Raw genomic sequence first — 18,459 nt, forward strand, 5'->3', positions numbered from 1 at the left:
GCATTACTATAATATCAAAAGCAGACAAATATATAATAAGAAAACCACAGAACAGTAACCCTTTTGAACAAAGATACAAAAATTCTAAACAATATTTCAAAAACAAGTCTATCAATATTTAAAAAAAATAGGATGTATTGAGACATGCAGAATTGGTAAATAAAAATATCAATTGGTAAATAAAAATAATCAATGTAATTCAGCATATCAAACCTAAAAAAGAAAGCCATTGATTTTGTTAATACATGCTGAGAAAACATTTATCATATCAATATCCATTTCTGATTTTAAAACAAATTAGGACTAGGAAAGAACACAGAGAAAGGACATCTATGAAAACATCATGCTTAAATGGTGAAAGAATGAACACTTTTCATCTCAGAGTATTTGACATTTTACTGAAGGGTCCTGCTCAATATATTAAAGCAAGAAAGAGATGTAAAAGTCATCCACATTGGAAAAGAAGTAAAATATTCTTTATATTCAGATGATGATTACCTATGTAAAAAAATTTAATGAAATCTTTTTAAAAGTGAACCAAACTCATTTTAGCAAGTTTGCAAGACTTTAAAAAGAAGCTAGATGATTAATACTACATAGTTTTCAAGATGTATTAAAAAACCACAATAATCAAGAGAGGGTTATATTTATATAAGATAGATACACAAAGAAATAGAACAGAATAGAGTGTACAGAAATAGACCCACATAAATATGGACAACTGATTTTCAACAAAGGTACAAAATTAATTTGTTAGTAAAAACAATTTTCTTTTGAAGAAACAGTGCTGGCACAACTGTATAATCATGCAAAAATAAAAAACAAGTCATGTCTTACAGCCTACACAAAATTTAACTCAAAGATCATGGACCAAATGTAAAACCTAAAACTAAAAAAATTTTGAGAAGAAAACATAGGAGAAACAATTTTGTTGTCTTGTTTTAGGTAGATTTCTTTAATATAACACCAAAAGCACTAACCCACAGAAGGAAAATTTAAAACTGTATTTTATTAAAATTTTTTAAAAATTTACTCTTCAAAAGACATTGTTCAAGGAACAAAAATACAAGCCATAAACTAGCAGAAAATATTAGTGTGTATCTGTTAAAGGATTTATATAGAGATTATATAAAGAACTCTCAAAATGCAATCATAAGAAAACAAAACAGCCCAATAAGGAAATGTGCCAGAGACTGAAGAGACACTCGACCAAATACATATATGGAGGGAAAAAAAAACACGGAAAGATGCTTAACTTCATTACTTATTAAAAATACGATAAAGTAAAAATGAGATACTTCTACATGTGTGAAGAAATAACTAAAATTAATAAGATTGATCATCCCAGTTTTTGGTGTGGATGTAGAGGAACTAGAGCTCTCCTACACTACTCTATGGATTGAAAAATATTAATTTCAAAACATTCTTTAAATTTTTAATGAGTTTTATTTATTTATGTGACCCTCTATTAATAATTTTCTCTATGTCAGTGATTGGTAATGAGCTTTGATTTCAGTTTCTGGTATATGACTCTTAGAGTAATTTTATATATTTAGATTTGCAAGTGTATGTGTTTTCTTTTATCATTGTAGGATCTTGTGAATGAATGGGATCAATACCTTAAACTCTTTTCTCATACCCTTGAGGTGTGGATGAACTGTCAAAAACAATGGCTTTATCTTGAACCAATCTTCCATTCTTTAGAAATACAAAGGTAAAAAATCAAAATATACCAAATGTAGCATGGTTGGGAATGTGTTTTTATGCAATTCTTGACAAACCATTTCTTCAGTGAACAAAATAATAGTCTGCTGAACCATTAGTTAGTTTTTTTCTTCATAAAACAGTACAAGCATCATCTTTATTTCAGAAAGCCTTTGTTCTCAATTATTGACATAAAGATATAAACAACTGGAGAAGAAGTGTTAGATATATCATTACAATCCTTAAGCCACAATATTATTTGTTTTTTTCGGTTCTGGAATATTAGTGTGACTTTGGTGTGAATGATGAACATGTAGTTGCATTTATACATGAATGAGAATTTCTTGCTTTGAACCAATTGGAAGAAGAAATGGCCTTGACAAATTTCAATCACAGCATTCAAATTAGTTGGCTTCTAACTTTTTTAATGATTGGTACAGACAAATGAGCTATCTAGACAGAATTTAAACTAGACAAAATAATCGTACAATCTTCTATTATATTAACCTACAGTCATTCTGAAAGTCTTCAAATGTGAAACCACATTATATCTAAAGAGAAAATTCTTTATGTTGCTATGACTTTGAGCCTTAAATTCAAACTTTACAGCTAGTGATGCAGCTCAGTGGGAGAGCAGAAGGCAGGCACAAGGTCCTGGGTTTGATCCTTAGCACTGCATCAATCAATAAATAAATAAATCAATAAAGTGAACTTTGATACTACATTTTACCAAAGATTTCCTCATTAATGGAGAGATCATGCTCCTTGGTGAGGAAGTTCAAAATGTGACCAAGTTGTCTTTTTACTAAGTGTGCTTAGGTTGAAAAGGAGGCTTTTAATGAGCAGATGCTGAAGGTACCTAAACAATAAGTCTACAGATAAGAAAAAAAAACATCAGTTATGGACTTCCCTTTAACTAGTGAAGAATAATGGGCCTTGAAATCAGTGAGGAATATCTGAATAAAGAAGAGGTGAGTGATAGATTCATCAGAGGGGAAAATTCTGTATGGAGAATTTATCCCCCCACTCCAAGTTAGCTGTAAGGACTGCATTCATTCCTTCCAGAGAGATTGGGAGAGATTCCAGACTAGTAGAAGGGGAGATAGAAATCTCCATGAGAGAAGTTTTACTGAGCTGCAGAAACATTTAGGGCCTATCACCCTAGATGGGGAATAGGAGAATAGTGGAAGGGTTCTCTGGAGAGTTTGACATTTATTGCCTAGTCAAGCATTAGAAACAAGGACTTGCCTCTTCTCCAGAGAATTCTGAAGTAGCCTTCACTAGCAAAATAAGGAAGAAGTGCAAGAATTCATGATTATCTTATGCCAGTGGTTCTCAACAAAAATGATTTTTCCCTCTAGTGGATATTTTGCAAACCTTGGAAACATTTTTAGTTATCAAAATTGAGGTGTTATTGGCATCCAGTGGGTTGAGTTCAGGGATTCTATAAAACATCCTACAATACACAGGACCCCACCACTATCACCACCAAATTATCTGGTACAGAATGTCAACAGTCCTGAGGAAGTTGAAAAATTCTGACAGATTCTGCAGACACAGTAGAAAGTTCCAAGCTAAAGCCATCTTGAAAGATATTGACCCTAAAGAGTTTGCTGGTCAGAACAAGAGATTACCAGGATTATACCACTTAGAACAGGAGCTTGAAGAGTGATTGTAAGAGGTCAGCAAGGAAAACGAAGAAAATTAAGGGCAAGGTAGAGGTTCCTGTTGAGGTGTCTCCAAAACCCCAGTGATATTCTCCATAAATACTTGCCATGCCAGAAAGCATTCAAGAAGCAAAAAAGAACTCAAAGTCACACTAACTCATAAAAATTAAAAAGACCTTTATTCTGCACTTCAACTTCCAAGCCATGAAGAGCTTGAATCAGGTTGGGCCTACAGGGATGGGAGTGGAAAATATAAGTGATCAGAGAAGATGAGAAGCAAACTCAACTTTTGAAGGTACTTCCCTCAGTTAAGCTCAACAACAACAGAAATAAAACTCAAATTAATATATTAATGGATTGTCATGCCACATATAAGTGTTGCCTTCCTTTTCCAATGTGTAAAAACCATAATAATAATCCATAAAGTAAAATTTCTACACCAAGGCTGACACCTGTATTACATTTCCTTATTCTCTAAGATTAGATAATCATTAACAAAACTTCCAATTGTATTATGTACACCTCTATGCTCTTGCTCTTAGAAAAATGTCCTCTCTGCCTTCTCCTCACATCAAAGCTATATTCCTTTAAAACCCAGATCTCAAAAAATCCCATTGCTTCTCTAAAATGTCCACTAGTTATTTGTGTTAACTTTCTACCACTGTGACAAAATGCCTGGACAATCAATTTATAAAGAGGAAAGGTTTACTTTGGCTCATGGTTTCAAAGGTTTTAGTCTATGGTTACTTGGTCTTGTCGCTATGGTTAGGAAATACATTATGGTGAGAAGCAAATGGTAGAGCAAACCTGCAATTAGAAAGCAAAGAGAGAGAGGGGAGGAAACTGAGGTACAAATATCCCTTTTTAGGGCACTCCCCCATTACCTAACTTTCTCCCACTAGGCTCCACCTCCTAGAGATTCTACCACCTTTCAATAGTGCCATAATGGGGGCCAAGGGAAAATTCAAAATCAAAACTATTGCACTCTTTATTTTTATTACATTTCTTAGAACACAAACTGCTTCTACTTACTTTATGTAGAACTTGTTATATTTACTTCCCACTACACATTAAATATAATCTTGTTATCGACACTTGTAGTCTAATTTATCTTGTTTTCTTGCCATATATATCACTTGTATATAATAGATAATAAGATATCTTTAATTAATGATTGATCAAGTAAAAGAAAACATACCAAGCTTGTTTCATAAATTTACAATATTCTATGGCAAATGATTTTTAGATTTTAATTATAGCAGCTTCAAAAATAGTTACGTCTAATTCTATTTCTAAAGGCAGCTTCCAGCAGAAACAAAACTTTTCTCTGAGGTGCTCTCCCTATGGAAAGAAATAATGTCAAAAATACACGGCAAACTGGAAGCTTTGCAAATAACCATCTCAACAGGAATCCTTGAAGTTCTGCAAAATTGCAATAGACATCTTGAGCATATAAAGAAAAGTCTAGAGGTAAAACTATAGCAATCCTAAAATGAGACCTCATTTAAATCTACAAAACTAATGTAATACACTGCAAAAACAAATTCCAGTGAAGACTTTCTCCTTAACTTTAGCTACCAACAATTTTTTCAATTCTCATAATCTATAGTGTTAATGTAAATACTATCAAAAGAAAAAAAATGGATGGGCTAATCTAAAGGATACTCAGGCAAATTACCAAACTTTTGAATGCCCAGGTTTCCCACTGTTTAAATTGAGAATGACAGTGCCCCCTGTGCTAAATGAGATAATACATCTACAGCACCAAGAGCTAACACAAAGTACTTAAAGAAGGTTAATTATTTTATTAACATTACTATTATTATTAAGTTGATAAGTTCAGCAAAAGTTGAAATAGAATACTTTGATGAGCTTATAAATGACTCATTCCACATATTCTTTTATAAAAATATATTTATTTTTTTAAGTTTTAGGATATCCTCTTTATTTTATATTTATGTGGCGCTGAGAATCAAACCCAGTGCCTCGTGCATTCTAGACCAGTGCTCTACCACTGAGCCACAACCCCAGCCCTGATTCCACATATTCTTAAATTGCCAGAACATTAAATCATCAGCTGGATTCATATCCTTAAATATTGGGTCTTCTTATTTGAGATTCAAGATGCATGTGTTCACTTCATTTCATAAACCAAGTTTTTGTTCCAGCATTGTTTGTTTTTCTTTGTTGAACACAAGTCAGAGTGGTTGTGACGACTCCTGCAGACTACCCTAGGTAGTCACAGCCTCTAGAAAGTTCTAGAGGATCTCTTCTTTACAAATTCATGCTCTGGGGCAGGCATAAAAAGCTGTGCCCAGAGTGATAAAGTTTACCAGGCAATCTTTGAGATAAGAATTTCAATTATTTCTGGCACATCTTTGGATTATATCTGAAAATCATTACAAATCACGTATCTTTAATTTCTTCATGGATTGAATGCCTGCTTTATACCAGGCACTACTGCTATGTGCTTGGACTACAAAGATAAAAGACATATCCCCTACTGTCACAGAACTCAAAACATATTACAGAAAAGAAAAAAATGTAAAGAACTATTGCAATGCTATGTTAAGTTTGGTAGTATGACTATATTTAAATAGGAGAAATTAACTCTGCATGGGGGAAGCTATAACTGACCTAGATCTTAAAAGAAGTGTAGGTATTAGAGACAGAGGTAGTGGCTCAGTGGTACAGTGGTCGCCTAGCACATGTGAGACCCTGGGTTTGATCCTCAGCACCACATAAAAATAAATAAATAAATAAAATAAAGGTATTGTGTCCAACTACAAATAAATATTAAATATTTTTAAAAATAAAGTTAAAAAAAAGAAGTATTAGCTAAGTAAGAGTCAGAATTCAGATGGGTCGATGGGAAGAGTCTCTTAGGCATATGGAAAAAGTACAAAGGCACAAAGCCATCTATGGTACCTTCTGGTGAAAAATATGTTACAGATAAAATGTAACAAATGGGAAACTGGTAGGGAAAGATGGCATTCTCCAGGAAGTCAGGGGACAGCCAGTAAAGGGCTTTGAACATTGATTGTAATGAGTTTTTACATTGATGAGCAGCCACTGAGGAATTTTAAACAGGAGAATGAGATAATTTAATTCAGAAATATCTTTCTGCAAAAAAGCATAGAGTATGGATTGGACATTGTCTTAGTTTGTTTTATTGTAAGAGAACACACAAGACTTGGTAACTTAAAGTGGAAACATTTAAATTTAAATGGAAATCTATTTTGCCTCTTGGCTCTGGAAGCTGGAAGCTGGGATTCAAAAGCATAGCATCAACATCTGGCAAGGGCCTCCTGCTTCTTCACCTCCTGGCAGAAAATTGGAAGGGCAAGTGAACAGGAACATAAGAGCTAAAACACAAAGGGAAGCCTGGGTGGTAACTAATCTAGTCCCAAGGAGAGCAGGAATTCACTCACTCCCAGGAGAATTAACCCAGTCTCCAGACAGTAACATTGACCCCTTCCATGAGTGGAGACCTCATGACTTCTTAAGGGTCCCATCACCTCTTGCTACCATCACATTGGAAATCCAATTTCAAAATGAGTTTCAGATGTGACAAAACATTGATATGCTAGTGGGGACAATGTAGTCATCTATTTTTCATCACTGAGATGAAGTACCAGAGGTTGTGCACTTATAAAGAAAAGGAATTTATTTTGGCTCATGGTTCCAATCTGAGATCAAGGGGCCACCTCTGGTGATGGCCTTCTTGCTGGCAGAATCCCAAGGCAGCATAGGGCATCACATGCTAAGAGACAAGGAGTACACATGTGTGCCTGTGCATTTCTTATGGTCTTTCAATCATGGGGGCTACATCCTGATAACCTCATCTAAACCTAATCACCTCCCTAAACAACACATTCAGAATAAGTTTCCATCCTCTTCTTAACTCCTCACAATGGGGATTAAATTTCAGCAAATGGAGCCTTGGGGAACACACTCCAACCCTAGCCAAACCATAGCAGGCAGTGGAAATAGTTATTTAAAATCCAAGTAAAAAGTCTAGAAATGTTGGGCAGCTAACATAATGCTGTGGTGAGAACGAAAGAAAGTGGAGCCAAGAACATTGGATGGGTAAATGGAGGATAAAATAAAGATGCCCCAGATCATGTCTAGATTTACAGCTTGTCCAACAGGGTGGAAGATAATCATATTAGAGAGATAGGAGCAGAAGAGGAAGAGGCTTGTGTGGAAGCAAGTAAGTTTTGTTTACACTCTAAATCTAATAGTTGTGGGACATTCAGGTGAACACCTTCAATGGGCGATGGAGTACAATAGCTCCTCCTTATCTGCAGTCACTTTCCATGGTTTTAATTATTCATAGAGTCTAAAACTACAAATGTAAAATTCCAGAAATAAACAATTCACAACTTTAAATCATGAACCATTCTGAGCAATGTGATGAAATCTCACACCATCCTGCTTTATCCCGCCTGGGTTTTGAATCATCCCTTTGTCCAATATGCCCACAGTTTGTGTGGTCCCTGCCCACTAATCACTTAGTTGCCACCTCAACTAAGTGATTGGTTCAGGGAATGTATCACCTACAGATAAGGGGATATAACTGTATATTAATCTAGGGTAGAGAGAGTAATGATCTGAGCTGAAAAGCAAATGGGTATGTATCAAATAGCTCAAGAAGAATAAAACGAGTGAAGAGTGATGAAGATGGAACTCAAGAGACGTCAAAATTATGGTATAGAGGTGAAAGGGTCTCTTGAAGAAAAATAATTAAGAAGTGGCCAAGAGACAGAAGAAAAACAAGTAAAATTATAGAAGTCAAAGGGCAAATTAAAAATAAAAAACAAAAACAGCAGAGGCAACAAACCCTTGAAAATATCACTCCCTGACAATTTGGTAATAGTAGTGGCCAGATGGCAGGCAGAGTGTGAACTGACTGAGAGAATATAGCTTTTGAGTTAATAAACTGTCTTTTCAAGAACTTTGGTATAAAGAAGAGATGGGCAAGTAACAGTAGCTAGAAGAAAGCAAAGGGAAAAGGAGGGCTTCCTGTACTTTTTCGTGAGAGAAATTTAAGGTGGAGGCCTATTGCAAGGGAGAGATGGAAGACAGGGGGGTAATAAAGAAAACGAGGTATTTTAACCTGGCGTAACTGAATGCCTTTTTCTCTGAAAAGAAGGCAAGACTTAAGGCTAGCGTGAAGTTGTGAGAGAGGTGGTAGGAAGTGTAGGAATTCTCTGTACCGTAGAATGAGAGGTCATTTGTGAAATGATGACTAATTTTCCAAGGTGATAACTTCAAATGTAGGGAAAGAAGAGCAGAAAGTGGGAGCATGCAAAAGCAATGCTAATAACACCAAAATCCAGGGCTTTAAATGAAATGATGTATGTGGGGTTTTCATTTGTTTCTGTTTTAGTTGGGATTTTTATTTATTTGTTTTGCTCTGTTAAAAGTCTGTTAGCAACTTGAGTATATCTTTAATTGAGCATGTTATGTCATTTTGACTGATACTACCACATCTATTATACTATACTTTTAATGTCATGGTGACCGTGTGTAAATGTAGTCCAAGTGTGGACGGGATTCATATCATGATTGGACATATATTCTGAGTTACATTTCTTTTCATTCCGGACAGGATTACCTTGAAATCAAAAGAACTGTTTTCCCAAGATTTTACTTTCTTAGCAATGCTGCACTTCTTGATATTCTAGGTGGCAGTGGAAATCCTGAGTCTGTACAGGTAACAACACTATTCTCTGTTCAGCAATATTATTTCTTGACCAGATCAGGATTTTATAATGTTACTGACATTTGTTTCTGGTTCACAGCCCCATCTTAAGAAATGTTTTGAAAACATAAAACGAGTGTTGATATGGAAACAAGAAATTGGCCCTCCTGCTGTAAAAATGCTCATATCTGCTGAAGGAGAAGGTCTTGTGCTGCCAAAGTATGATAAATATCCTAAAACTAAACATTTAGGTCCCATAACACCTCGTAATTTCAAAATCTCTTTGAATTCTCTGATATTTCATAGAAGTTTGCCAAGCAAACTATCTTCAAAGATAATATTTTTCCATCAATACACTTTTACCTTTCGATACTTTCTATAGTACATGTTCTTCTCACTTTAGCTTTAATTAAAAGTAAAAAAAAAAAAAGTAATCTTCAAACTCTTGAGAGCTTTCTAATTTTCACCTGCCTTTTGCTCCATCATTGAATTCTGCCTTAAGTTCTCAACTCTCTTTAGCACTTGCCTTTTTCTGGATGGGAAGGTTTACTATTTGGGGTCATTGTTGCTTTCACACACCTCTGGTTTCATGGTGGTGAGCTCCCAGGCAATGAGCTAGGCCCTTCCTTGATACTGGTCTAACTTGCCAGCCCCAGTGAGGGCTCTCTAACTGCTGGCTTGTGGCCTCCGATATAAAGATCATTTACAAAATTCTGTGCCAGGCCTTTTTATCCACAAAAGCCCCTAACCGAATCCTGCTATTTAAAAAAGATCCAACAAAGTGTCTGGCTAGCTCAATCAGTAGCACATAAGGCTCTTAAAAAGATTCAGTGAGGCATACAAAGATGTTTTTTAATACAATTTATCAATCTCATACATTAATATTTTACTCAGAATATAACTACTGTGTTTATTCATGGTTTTGATATCAGAATTTCCTAAAGCTAGGTAATATGTTTTCTGCTTAATTTTCCAAGTAAAAATCTAGAAAAGCCAGAAGATATAGAATTATAGCCTCTTAGCCCATGATTATTATAAATGTGCATATAAAATTAAGTCTACAGGCTTAAACATGAATCAAAATAATATTCATAATATTATAATATTTAATGATTTTCATAATTTTTTTAAATCATAGGAAAATTCGTATAAGAAGTGCTGTAGAACAGTGGCTGGTAAATGTAGAAAAAGCGATGTTTGATGTGCTAAAAAAGTAAGTACAATTTTTAAATCTTAAAACTTTATAATATATAGGTATATATCTCTATATATATGTATGTCTATGTCTGTATTAAACTTGGTTAGCTACTACTGTAGGTAGGAGATAACCAGAGAATTTATAAAGTAAGGTCCCTTATAAAGTGAGTTTTGATAGAGGATGGTAGCACGTGACTAAATGAAAAATAATAATTTTACAATGTAAATATCAATTTGAGAGTGTAATCGTGATGACATTTGAACAGTTTTATGTGTGCTGAGTTTTGTGTGTACCTGAAAACTGGCCAGGATCTGAACTCGTCTCCACCTCTGCCTCTTTTCAAAAGATTCAGTGCTCAGGCAGCCTCCAATTTCAGTCCATATTGCTACTTTGCACTTCTGTTTCATTTTACTTCCTTGGACTCTGTACTTGGTTTAGTCCTTTTAATGTTGTCTTTTTATATTTTAATCTATCACTTCTAACAATGAAAAAGGTACCTCTGTACTGTAGAACGTGAAATTTTAAAACTAATTTGATTAGAACAGTCTTATTATATCTCTTTTTACTTAAAAACACCTCTATTATTTATGCTTCAAGGAAAATTTTCAGTGCCAAGACTCTGCTGCTTCCTAAGTAAGGTGTTATGATTTGAATTTTAAAATGTCCCCTAAAGAGCGCAGGTGTTAGGCAATGTAGCAATGTCCAGAGGTGAAAAGATTGGATTCTGAGAATTGAAACCTCATCAGTGGATTAAACCATCAATGGATTAATAAATTAATGGATTACTAGAAGGTAACTGTAGATAGGTGGGGTAGTAGGAAGTAGGTCACTGGGGGCATGACCTTGGACTATATCTTGTCACTTGGCTTCCTTGGTGTCTCTCTCTCTCTCTCTCTCTCTCTCTCTCTCTCTCTCTCTCTCTTTCTCTTTCTCTCTTTCTCTCTCTCCTAGCTGCCATGAGCTATGAAGCTTTCCTCCTCCGTTAGGTTCTGCCTCATGGAAGCCCCACAGCAAAGGAGTTAGTTAATCATGAATTGAACCTCTGAAATCATGAGCCCACTATGAACTTTTCTTCCTCTAAGTTGTTCTTGTCAGGTGTTTTGGTCACAATAATGACAGACTAAGATACAAAGTGATTTAAGAGCCAAACCCTCCAGCAAGGATCATAAAAGTTGGAGTGCTATATGTTTGATACAAACCCTTCACTCCTCAGGAAGAAGGTGGAAGTTCAAGATTCCTTCCTGATTATAAGATTCTAGGCTCAGAGTTGGGTTTGTGTTCATGTGTCTCCTCTTTTCCTACCCGTTATAATGTGTATATTTTCTCAGTAGTCTGGTGTGTAGGATTCTTTCAACTAGTTTCTATCAAAACACATGCTGTTGGCATATATTAAGTTGGATCTTAAATAAAACTGTCTGGATTTTTTTTATAACTTATATCCTCTCCCTTATAATTAATTTTAAAGTAAGTGCAGGACTTTACTGTTAAAATTCATCTGAGGGTTTCAGCCCAAAATTCAATTTTGTAGAAATTATTTTAAATACAAAACATTTAAATACATATTTGTCATTGATAGTATTTGCAATCCAAAGCTAGTATATCTTCTTCTGATTTAATATATTTTTACCATTCCCAGAAATTCAATAACCTCATTAGAAAAGTATAGCTAATGTTAAAGAGGAAGTTAAGGAATATTCATTAAGCATGGATTAAAGCTCTGTTAATTCTATTTGGTACCATACAAATGCCTAAATTAGAACAAAACAATCAGAGATCTTAAAGAAAAATTCTCCTGTGGCCTTGCCACACTCAATTATTTAATGACCATGATCAATGATTAAATGTAGGTAATATAAATACATTTTTAATAGATTTGTGAATCAAGGAGTTGAAGACTGGACCCACCAAATTTTTTCCCTGTGGGTGGTATCTCATCCAGGACAAGTGGTACTCATTGTGGTAAGTTAACATTACTTTGATATATGTATATAATATAATATAATATAGATCATGCTACATTGCCAAATAAGTAATATTTGGAAACTAAATCATTAAGAAGGTTACTGAGCTGGGCACAGTGGCATTCACCTGTAATCACAGTAATGTGGGAAATGAAGTCAGAAGGATTGCAAGTTTGATGACAGCATAGGCAACATATGAGATTCTATTTAAAAAAATGGGAGGGATATAACTCAGTGGTAGAGTGTTCCTGGGTTCAATCCCCAGTATTGCAAAAAGGAAAAAAAAAAGTCTACTGATATTTGTTTCTTACTTTGAAATGCATTAAATATGAGATGGACAGATGCATAAATAAGTGATAAAGTAAATGTAACAAAAAGTTATACAGAATATAGAATATAGGTGGTGGGTATATAAGTATCACTGTTTAATTCTTCAATTTTTCTATTGTTTAAAAATTTTCCAAGTATAACATTGAAACTAAATCATGAATTATTTTTTGCATTATATTACTTTTTGATTGCTATCATTAAGAAGTTACTAAAATTTGATGACTAAGATTAAGGTGACAGCAGGGCTATGTTCCTTGTGAGAGATTCTTGAGGAAAATTTATTTCTTTTCCTTTTCTGGCTTCTAGAGGTCTCTAGCATTCCTTGGCTCATGGTTTCTTTCTCTGTCTTTAAAACCAGCAGTGTTACATCTTTCTGGCCATTCTTTCATAGTCATATTGCCCTCCGCTCACAGATGAGAAAAAAATGTCATTATTTTGGACCCACTTGGATAATCCAGATTAATCCCTCCATTTTAAGATTTTTAATTAAATTGTATCTTCAAAGTTCCTTTTGCCATGTAAAGTAATATGTTGACAGGTTCTGGGGATTAGGCATGGATATCTTTTAGGAATCTACTATTTTGCCTACTCTGCATATTTGCTAATGCTAATTATTGTTTTTCTGGAACTCAAAAAAGAAATAGAAGGAAAATTAGGAAAGTGTGATATCGACAAAGCTAAAATTGGCAGTTTTCTTCAGAGGTAGAGGTAGTGGTTGAAACTTAGAGAGTAGTAAAATTTTTCCCAGCAGAATGTCTACAATAAGAGCGATAAAGAAAGACACAAGGGACATCAACATTTAAGGAGTAGGCAAAAGACAGGGAGTCTATGAAAAAGAGTGGCCTAATGGGGAAAAAAAAAAAGTAAAATTTAGAGTTGTCAAGGAAGCTTAGACAGAAGAAAGACACATTTTTGCTTGATTCTCTAATTTTCTCTAGAAAAAAATGTGTCTAGTCATAATTTTTAAAGGCTCTGGAGATGTCTGAAAACTCTATTAAATCTGTCAATTATCAGGGTCAATATGAACCTTGGAGAGAGTGTTTCTTCTGAAGCCATATTGCCCCAAGTTACCATTATCAAGTATTTTTGAAACATACTTGACTATTTGGCTTGAAAACAAATCATATCTTAGAATGAAACAGACATTATTACTTTATGTATATATGTGACTGCATGACCAATATGATTCCACAACATATATACTCAGAAAAATGAGAAATTATTTTTTTTAATTTTATTTATTTTTGTGTTGTGCTGAGGATTAAACCCAGTGCCTCACATGTCCTAGGCAAGTGCTCTACCACTGAGCTACAACTCCAGCCCCGGGTTAGCAAGGATGGTGGAATGTGATGGACATCATTATCCAAAGTACATGTATGAAGTCACGAATTGGTGTCAACATGTTTTATATACAGCCAGAGATATGAAAAATTGTGCTGCATATGTGTAATAAGAATTGTAATGCATTCCGCTGTCATTTATTTTTTTTAAAGATCAATTAAAAAATGAGAAATTATATCCCATCTATGTATATCGAAGTATATAAATGCATTCTATTGTCATCTATAACTAATTAAAACAAATGTTTAAATTAAAATAAATATAAATAAATCATATCTTTTTATTTTGCCTTGACCCACCATAATTTTCAAGTCTTTGTTAAGATAATCTGGCATTGTACACACAAATTATAATTATCAAATCTTCCTGTTCCTTTTGCTATCCATTTGACTGAATGTTAACTCTTATATCTCAAACTGAATGACTTGTTTAAACTGTTCATGACAAAGGTGGCAAAATTACAATGAATTGATCTGCACATTTTTGCAGTTTAACAGAAATTCAAATCATTAGATCTGCTCTATTGAAAAAGATTTTTCTCAGCTCCCTATGCTTCAAACATGCTTAACAATAAGAAGCCGTCTATATTCTATTTCCAGATGTCCTTTATAGTAGATGTCAGCTTTAATCATTGCATGTACATTCAATCATTGCCAAAATTTTTCCCACATCTGCTTAGCAGCTGCTAATTTCCCATCCCATGAATGCAATTCACAACTCCCTTTCCTCTTGTCTTTTGCATGTGTTACATGACTAGGAGTTGTCTTGCAATGAATGTAAAAAGACATTGTAAGAGAGTGGGTATAATGAGATGTCTATATGCATTGACCACTGAGAGAATTTCAATATGGATTTATCCAAGATAGAGTTATAAGTCATTCCTCTATAAATAAACAGACAAATACAAATCTAAAATCTGGTTCACAATCTCCCTCACCATGGATGTTCTCACCTGAGGTTGTGCATTCTGAATAACTGTTTCAAGGACAACAGTACAGTGGCATTTGACCAGACTCTGCTGTGACATGACCTTGACTATAGTTCCCACAGTCTGTCCTAAATTCTTACTCCTGCCCACTTCCCAAGCCTCAGTCTCTAGCTTTCTGTTGATCTGATGATTATGAATCCATTACATCCTCTTAGAAAGTCACTTAGTTTCTGTTGCATGCAACCCAGAATGCTGACTGATGTACCACATTTCCTATCCTGTATCTTCCTATCTGGCTTTGGAAAAATCTCACAATGATATGTTGCCTCTATGCTAACTTTTCTCTTATTTATAACTTTATCACTTGATAGCTTTATTTATGTGTTTCTTGGGCACTTCAAATCCAGTATATCCACAAATGAATTCATTATGTGCCCCTCATCCACATGTTCTTTCTCCAGAAGGTACTTAGTGAGTGACTGGAATCACAGTTTACCCAGTTGTACAGGCCACAACCCTATTAAGCTCTCCTGATATCTTGCCCTCCTTTATTTCCAGAGTCAATCTGCCCTTAATCTAGTTGCATTCTTAAAACAGGTCTTATGTGTATGGGAAGAGTAAATGCAAAAAGATTCATCAAATAACAAAAATTATACATATTCCTGACAACTACAATTATAGGCAATGTATTCTACAAATATTATTTTTTAGTTTAATGGAGAAAACAACACTAATTTTATCTTGGAGATTTCTACCATTGTTAATGTCCTCAGGTTAATTACAATGGGTCAAGAATATAAAATTTAGAAAGTATAAGTAAATAAGGTCCCCATAAGTATCAATAAAAATGTAATCTTTCTCTTTCAAATACATATAAATGTTTAAGCTTTTGCTTTTATACACACATAAGTGCATTCATACATACACATACCACATATACTTCATGAAAACTTATCCTTCATGTTTTAACATAAAATGTATGTTTTGATTAATGTATGTATTTTTTTCAGAGTCATATCATGTTCTATAATGATTGTATCAAAAGTTTTATGAGTTCTCACTCAAAAGAAAAGCTGGAACAAGTCCATTCTAATGTGATGTGTCATCTAGAAGAGGCTGCAGAGCTAGTAGTGTTAAATACTAACACCTCTCGAACAAAAACTGCACTAGGAGCATTTCTTACTCTTTATGTCCACTGCAGAGATATTGTGATGGATCTACTACTTAAAAATGTCTTCAATGCAGAAGATTTTGAGTGGACGAGGTAAGTAGATATAAACTATAACTATACACATAATGTCTCACATATATATCTTTAGGTAAATCCATTCTCTAAATTTTGTCAAACTCAAGTTTTAATTTTCAGGGATTTGCTACCCTATTCCTGTACTTTCTTATCTCTCTTTTCTACTGTCCTTTCCCCTGGTTTTTACTTCTTTCTGCCTTATCTTTCTGTCTTCATTATCCTCTTTTGTAGTTGCATTTTCTCTCTTTTGCCTCTGAGCCAAGGAGCAGTTTTTTAATAGGTAGTGCCTCCTCTTTTCCCTGTGCTGTCAATTCTGGAACAGACTAGATTGGATAAACAAATTGGACAACACTTCCAGCTACCTCCCCAACTCAGAACCTCCTTTTCTCCCACCTAGAGTCAATTACTAAAATATGAAAGTATAGAAAAAGAGAGCCACTACCTTTGAGCATAAGATTCTTATACTAAATGTGAAGTCTCAAACTTTTAAATGAGGTTACTTTCTAGAAGTTTTCTGGTTTTGCTTATGGTTGTATGTTCGCTCAAGTTAAGACTTTTGAAGGTGGTGGTAGTGTGACCATTTAAAAATTTTCTTTTATTTGAAATTTCATTTTAAAAATGTACTTGCTTTTGAAAGACTTCTTTATAATCTACCTGTTTTATCAGAAAGGATTTATGAAAGAGCTTATAAGGATATAAAAATGACTGCATGATAGCATAGTGCAGTGAAAGAAGAAAAACAAAGGTCAAAAACAGTACCAGTGAAGACATTTAGTCATTCTGTATTGTGCCTGCCTCCACTTTATAATTCAAAAACCAGAACATCACTCAGCTATTAAAAATATTTTGAGATGATTTTCCCATGACATTGTTTTGATGTTTTTAAAAATATCAAAACTAAAATTTATTCCAAAAATATTCTTTCATATGTGTTTATTTTGAGAAATAATGAGTCAGTACTGATGAAAACATAAAATAGAATAAAAAATGCATACTGTAAAGTTATAAGTGGGTCACAGATTGAATTCAAAGCCTGGAGAGGAGAAAATTGATCATTAACTACACAACTCATGTGTTCATAGGATAAATACAAATCAGTTTCTCCAAAGTTCAATTATTTATCCTTAAATGATATTATTATTAAAATTAATATAATAATTAATAATATTAATATTAATTAATATTTAATGTTATACTTAAATAATAATAGAGGACTCTCAAGTACTCTAATGAGGATCCAGATTTAATGAACAATGCTTTCAATTGCATTCTTATTGGAAACTATAGTAAACTGCATAGAGATGGTTCTTACATAAATCCTCCATTTAGGCTGACATCACACCAAAACAGCATGACTCACCAAGGTCATTTTCCTCAGAGGGAAGAGTGCTCTTAAGTTTATAGTCTTCTGTTGTGATTGGCAAAAGATGTGACTTACTCAGTCAAAGGGGAGAAATAAAGAATGTCCACACTGCTTCTGCACTTTTCAATTCTTTATTCACTCAAATCACTCAATACAATTTCACTCTATTGGTTCTTTTTTTTTTTTTTTTTTTTTTTTGAGATTGGAAACACTGTAGGCTCTTAATCAAGAAAACAACAATCCTTAATGCTAGGCACTGCAATAGACATAATCAATTCACAGCAAACAATTCTAGATTAATTAGTTCTAAGCACTGCAAACACTCTTAATCATGACAGGCTAATAACAGACATTCAATCTGTGTGCTAAATTCAAGTGTCAGATCAAAAGTCTCAGGCCTTAGGCTTTAAGTCCAGCAGATGCACACTCACTCAGACCATGGTGACCAGGTCCGGAACCCAGGCAGGCTTCTCCTGGGGTGGAGCTGATGGCCAGTTGAGGAGAGGGACATAGGGAGAAGTTGCACCTCTCACCAGGGTCAAGATGTGGCTGTGGAGTTTGAGAGCGTTTAGGACCAAGCAGAGGATCAGGCAAAAGGAGGTCAGTCCAGGTCCTCATCAGGCTCTCCAGCTTGTGAGCCTCAGTATTGGCTGGCTGAATGTCTATTCATTTGCTCTATTATTATACTAAATTTTGGGACTTTTGACCCCCCTTTCAATCCTTATAAGCTACCACTGGATTTCTTGGTCACATCATTTACCCTGGGGTTAAAAAACTGGTCTGGTGGTCCCCACCCTGATCTTTTTGCCTTTCCTCTTATTGGAAGACAGCCTGCCAGAGGCTTCACTCTGAGTTTATCAGGGTTGGGGGAAGTGACTTGTTTGTGCCTGAGGGCCGTACTGGAGGGCTCTGTTAGGTGTGCCTGGTGAGACTGCAGGTTTCAAACTGGAGTTTTTAAAATGGAGTTGCTTAGGCTCAGGCCAAAGACCATCCTCACATCTTCCAAGTCCTAAT

The 18,459-nt window shown here is 34.6% G+C and overlaps 1 protein-coding gene across 1 annotated transcript in view; it reads left to right on the plus strand.

Annotated features, from left to right (window-relative positions):
• Positions 1–18,459, plus strand: part of Dnah14 (dynein axonemal heavy chain 14) — a 376,944-nt gene that overhangs the window by 132,575 nt on the left and 225,910 nt on the right. Inside the window, exons 21-27 of the mRNA XM_046419847.2 lie at positions 1,593–1,714; positions 4,670–4,841; positions 8,986–9,090; positions 9,179–9,297; positions 10,217–10,291; positions 12,148–12,235; positions 15,847–16,100. Coding sequence (XP_046275803.1) covers positions 1,593–1,714; positions 4,670–4,841; positions 8,986–9,090; positions 9,179–9,297; positions 10,217–10,291; positions 12,148–12,235; positions 15,847–16,100 — 935 coding nt within the window. The remainder of the gene's footprint in view (positions 1–1,592; positions 1,715–4,669; positions 4,842–8,985; positions 9,091–9,178; positions 9,298–10,216; positions 10,292–12,147; positions 12,236–15,846; positions 16,101–18,459) is intronic.

The sequence above is a fragment of the Marmota monax genome, unplaced genomic scaffold, assembly GCF_021218885.2.
Source record: "Marmota monax isolate L192 unplaced genomic scaffold, Marmota_monax_Labrador192_F-V1.1 WCK01_AAM20220418_F8-fsc00153, whole genome shotgun sequence".
In the NCBI taxonomy this organism is placed as follows: domain Eukaryota; kingdom Metazoa; phylum Chordata; class Mammalia; order Rodentia; family Sciuridae; genus Marmota; species Marmota monax.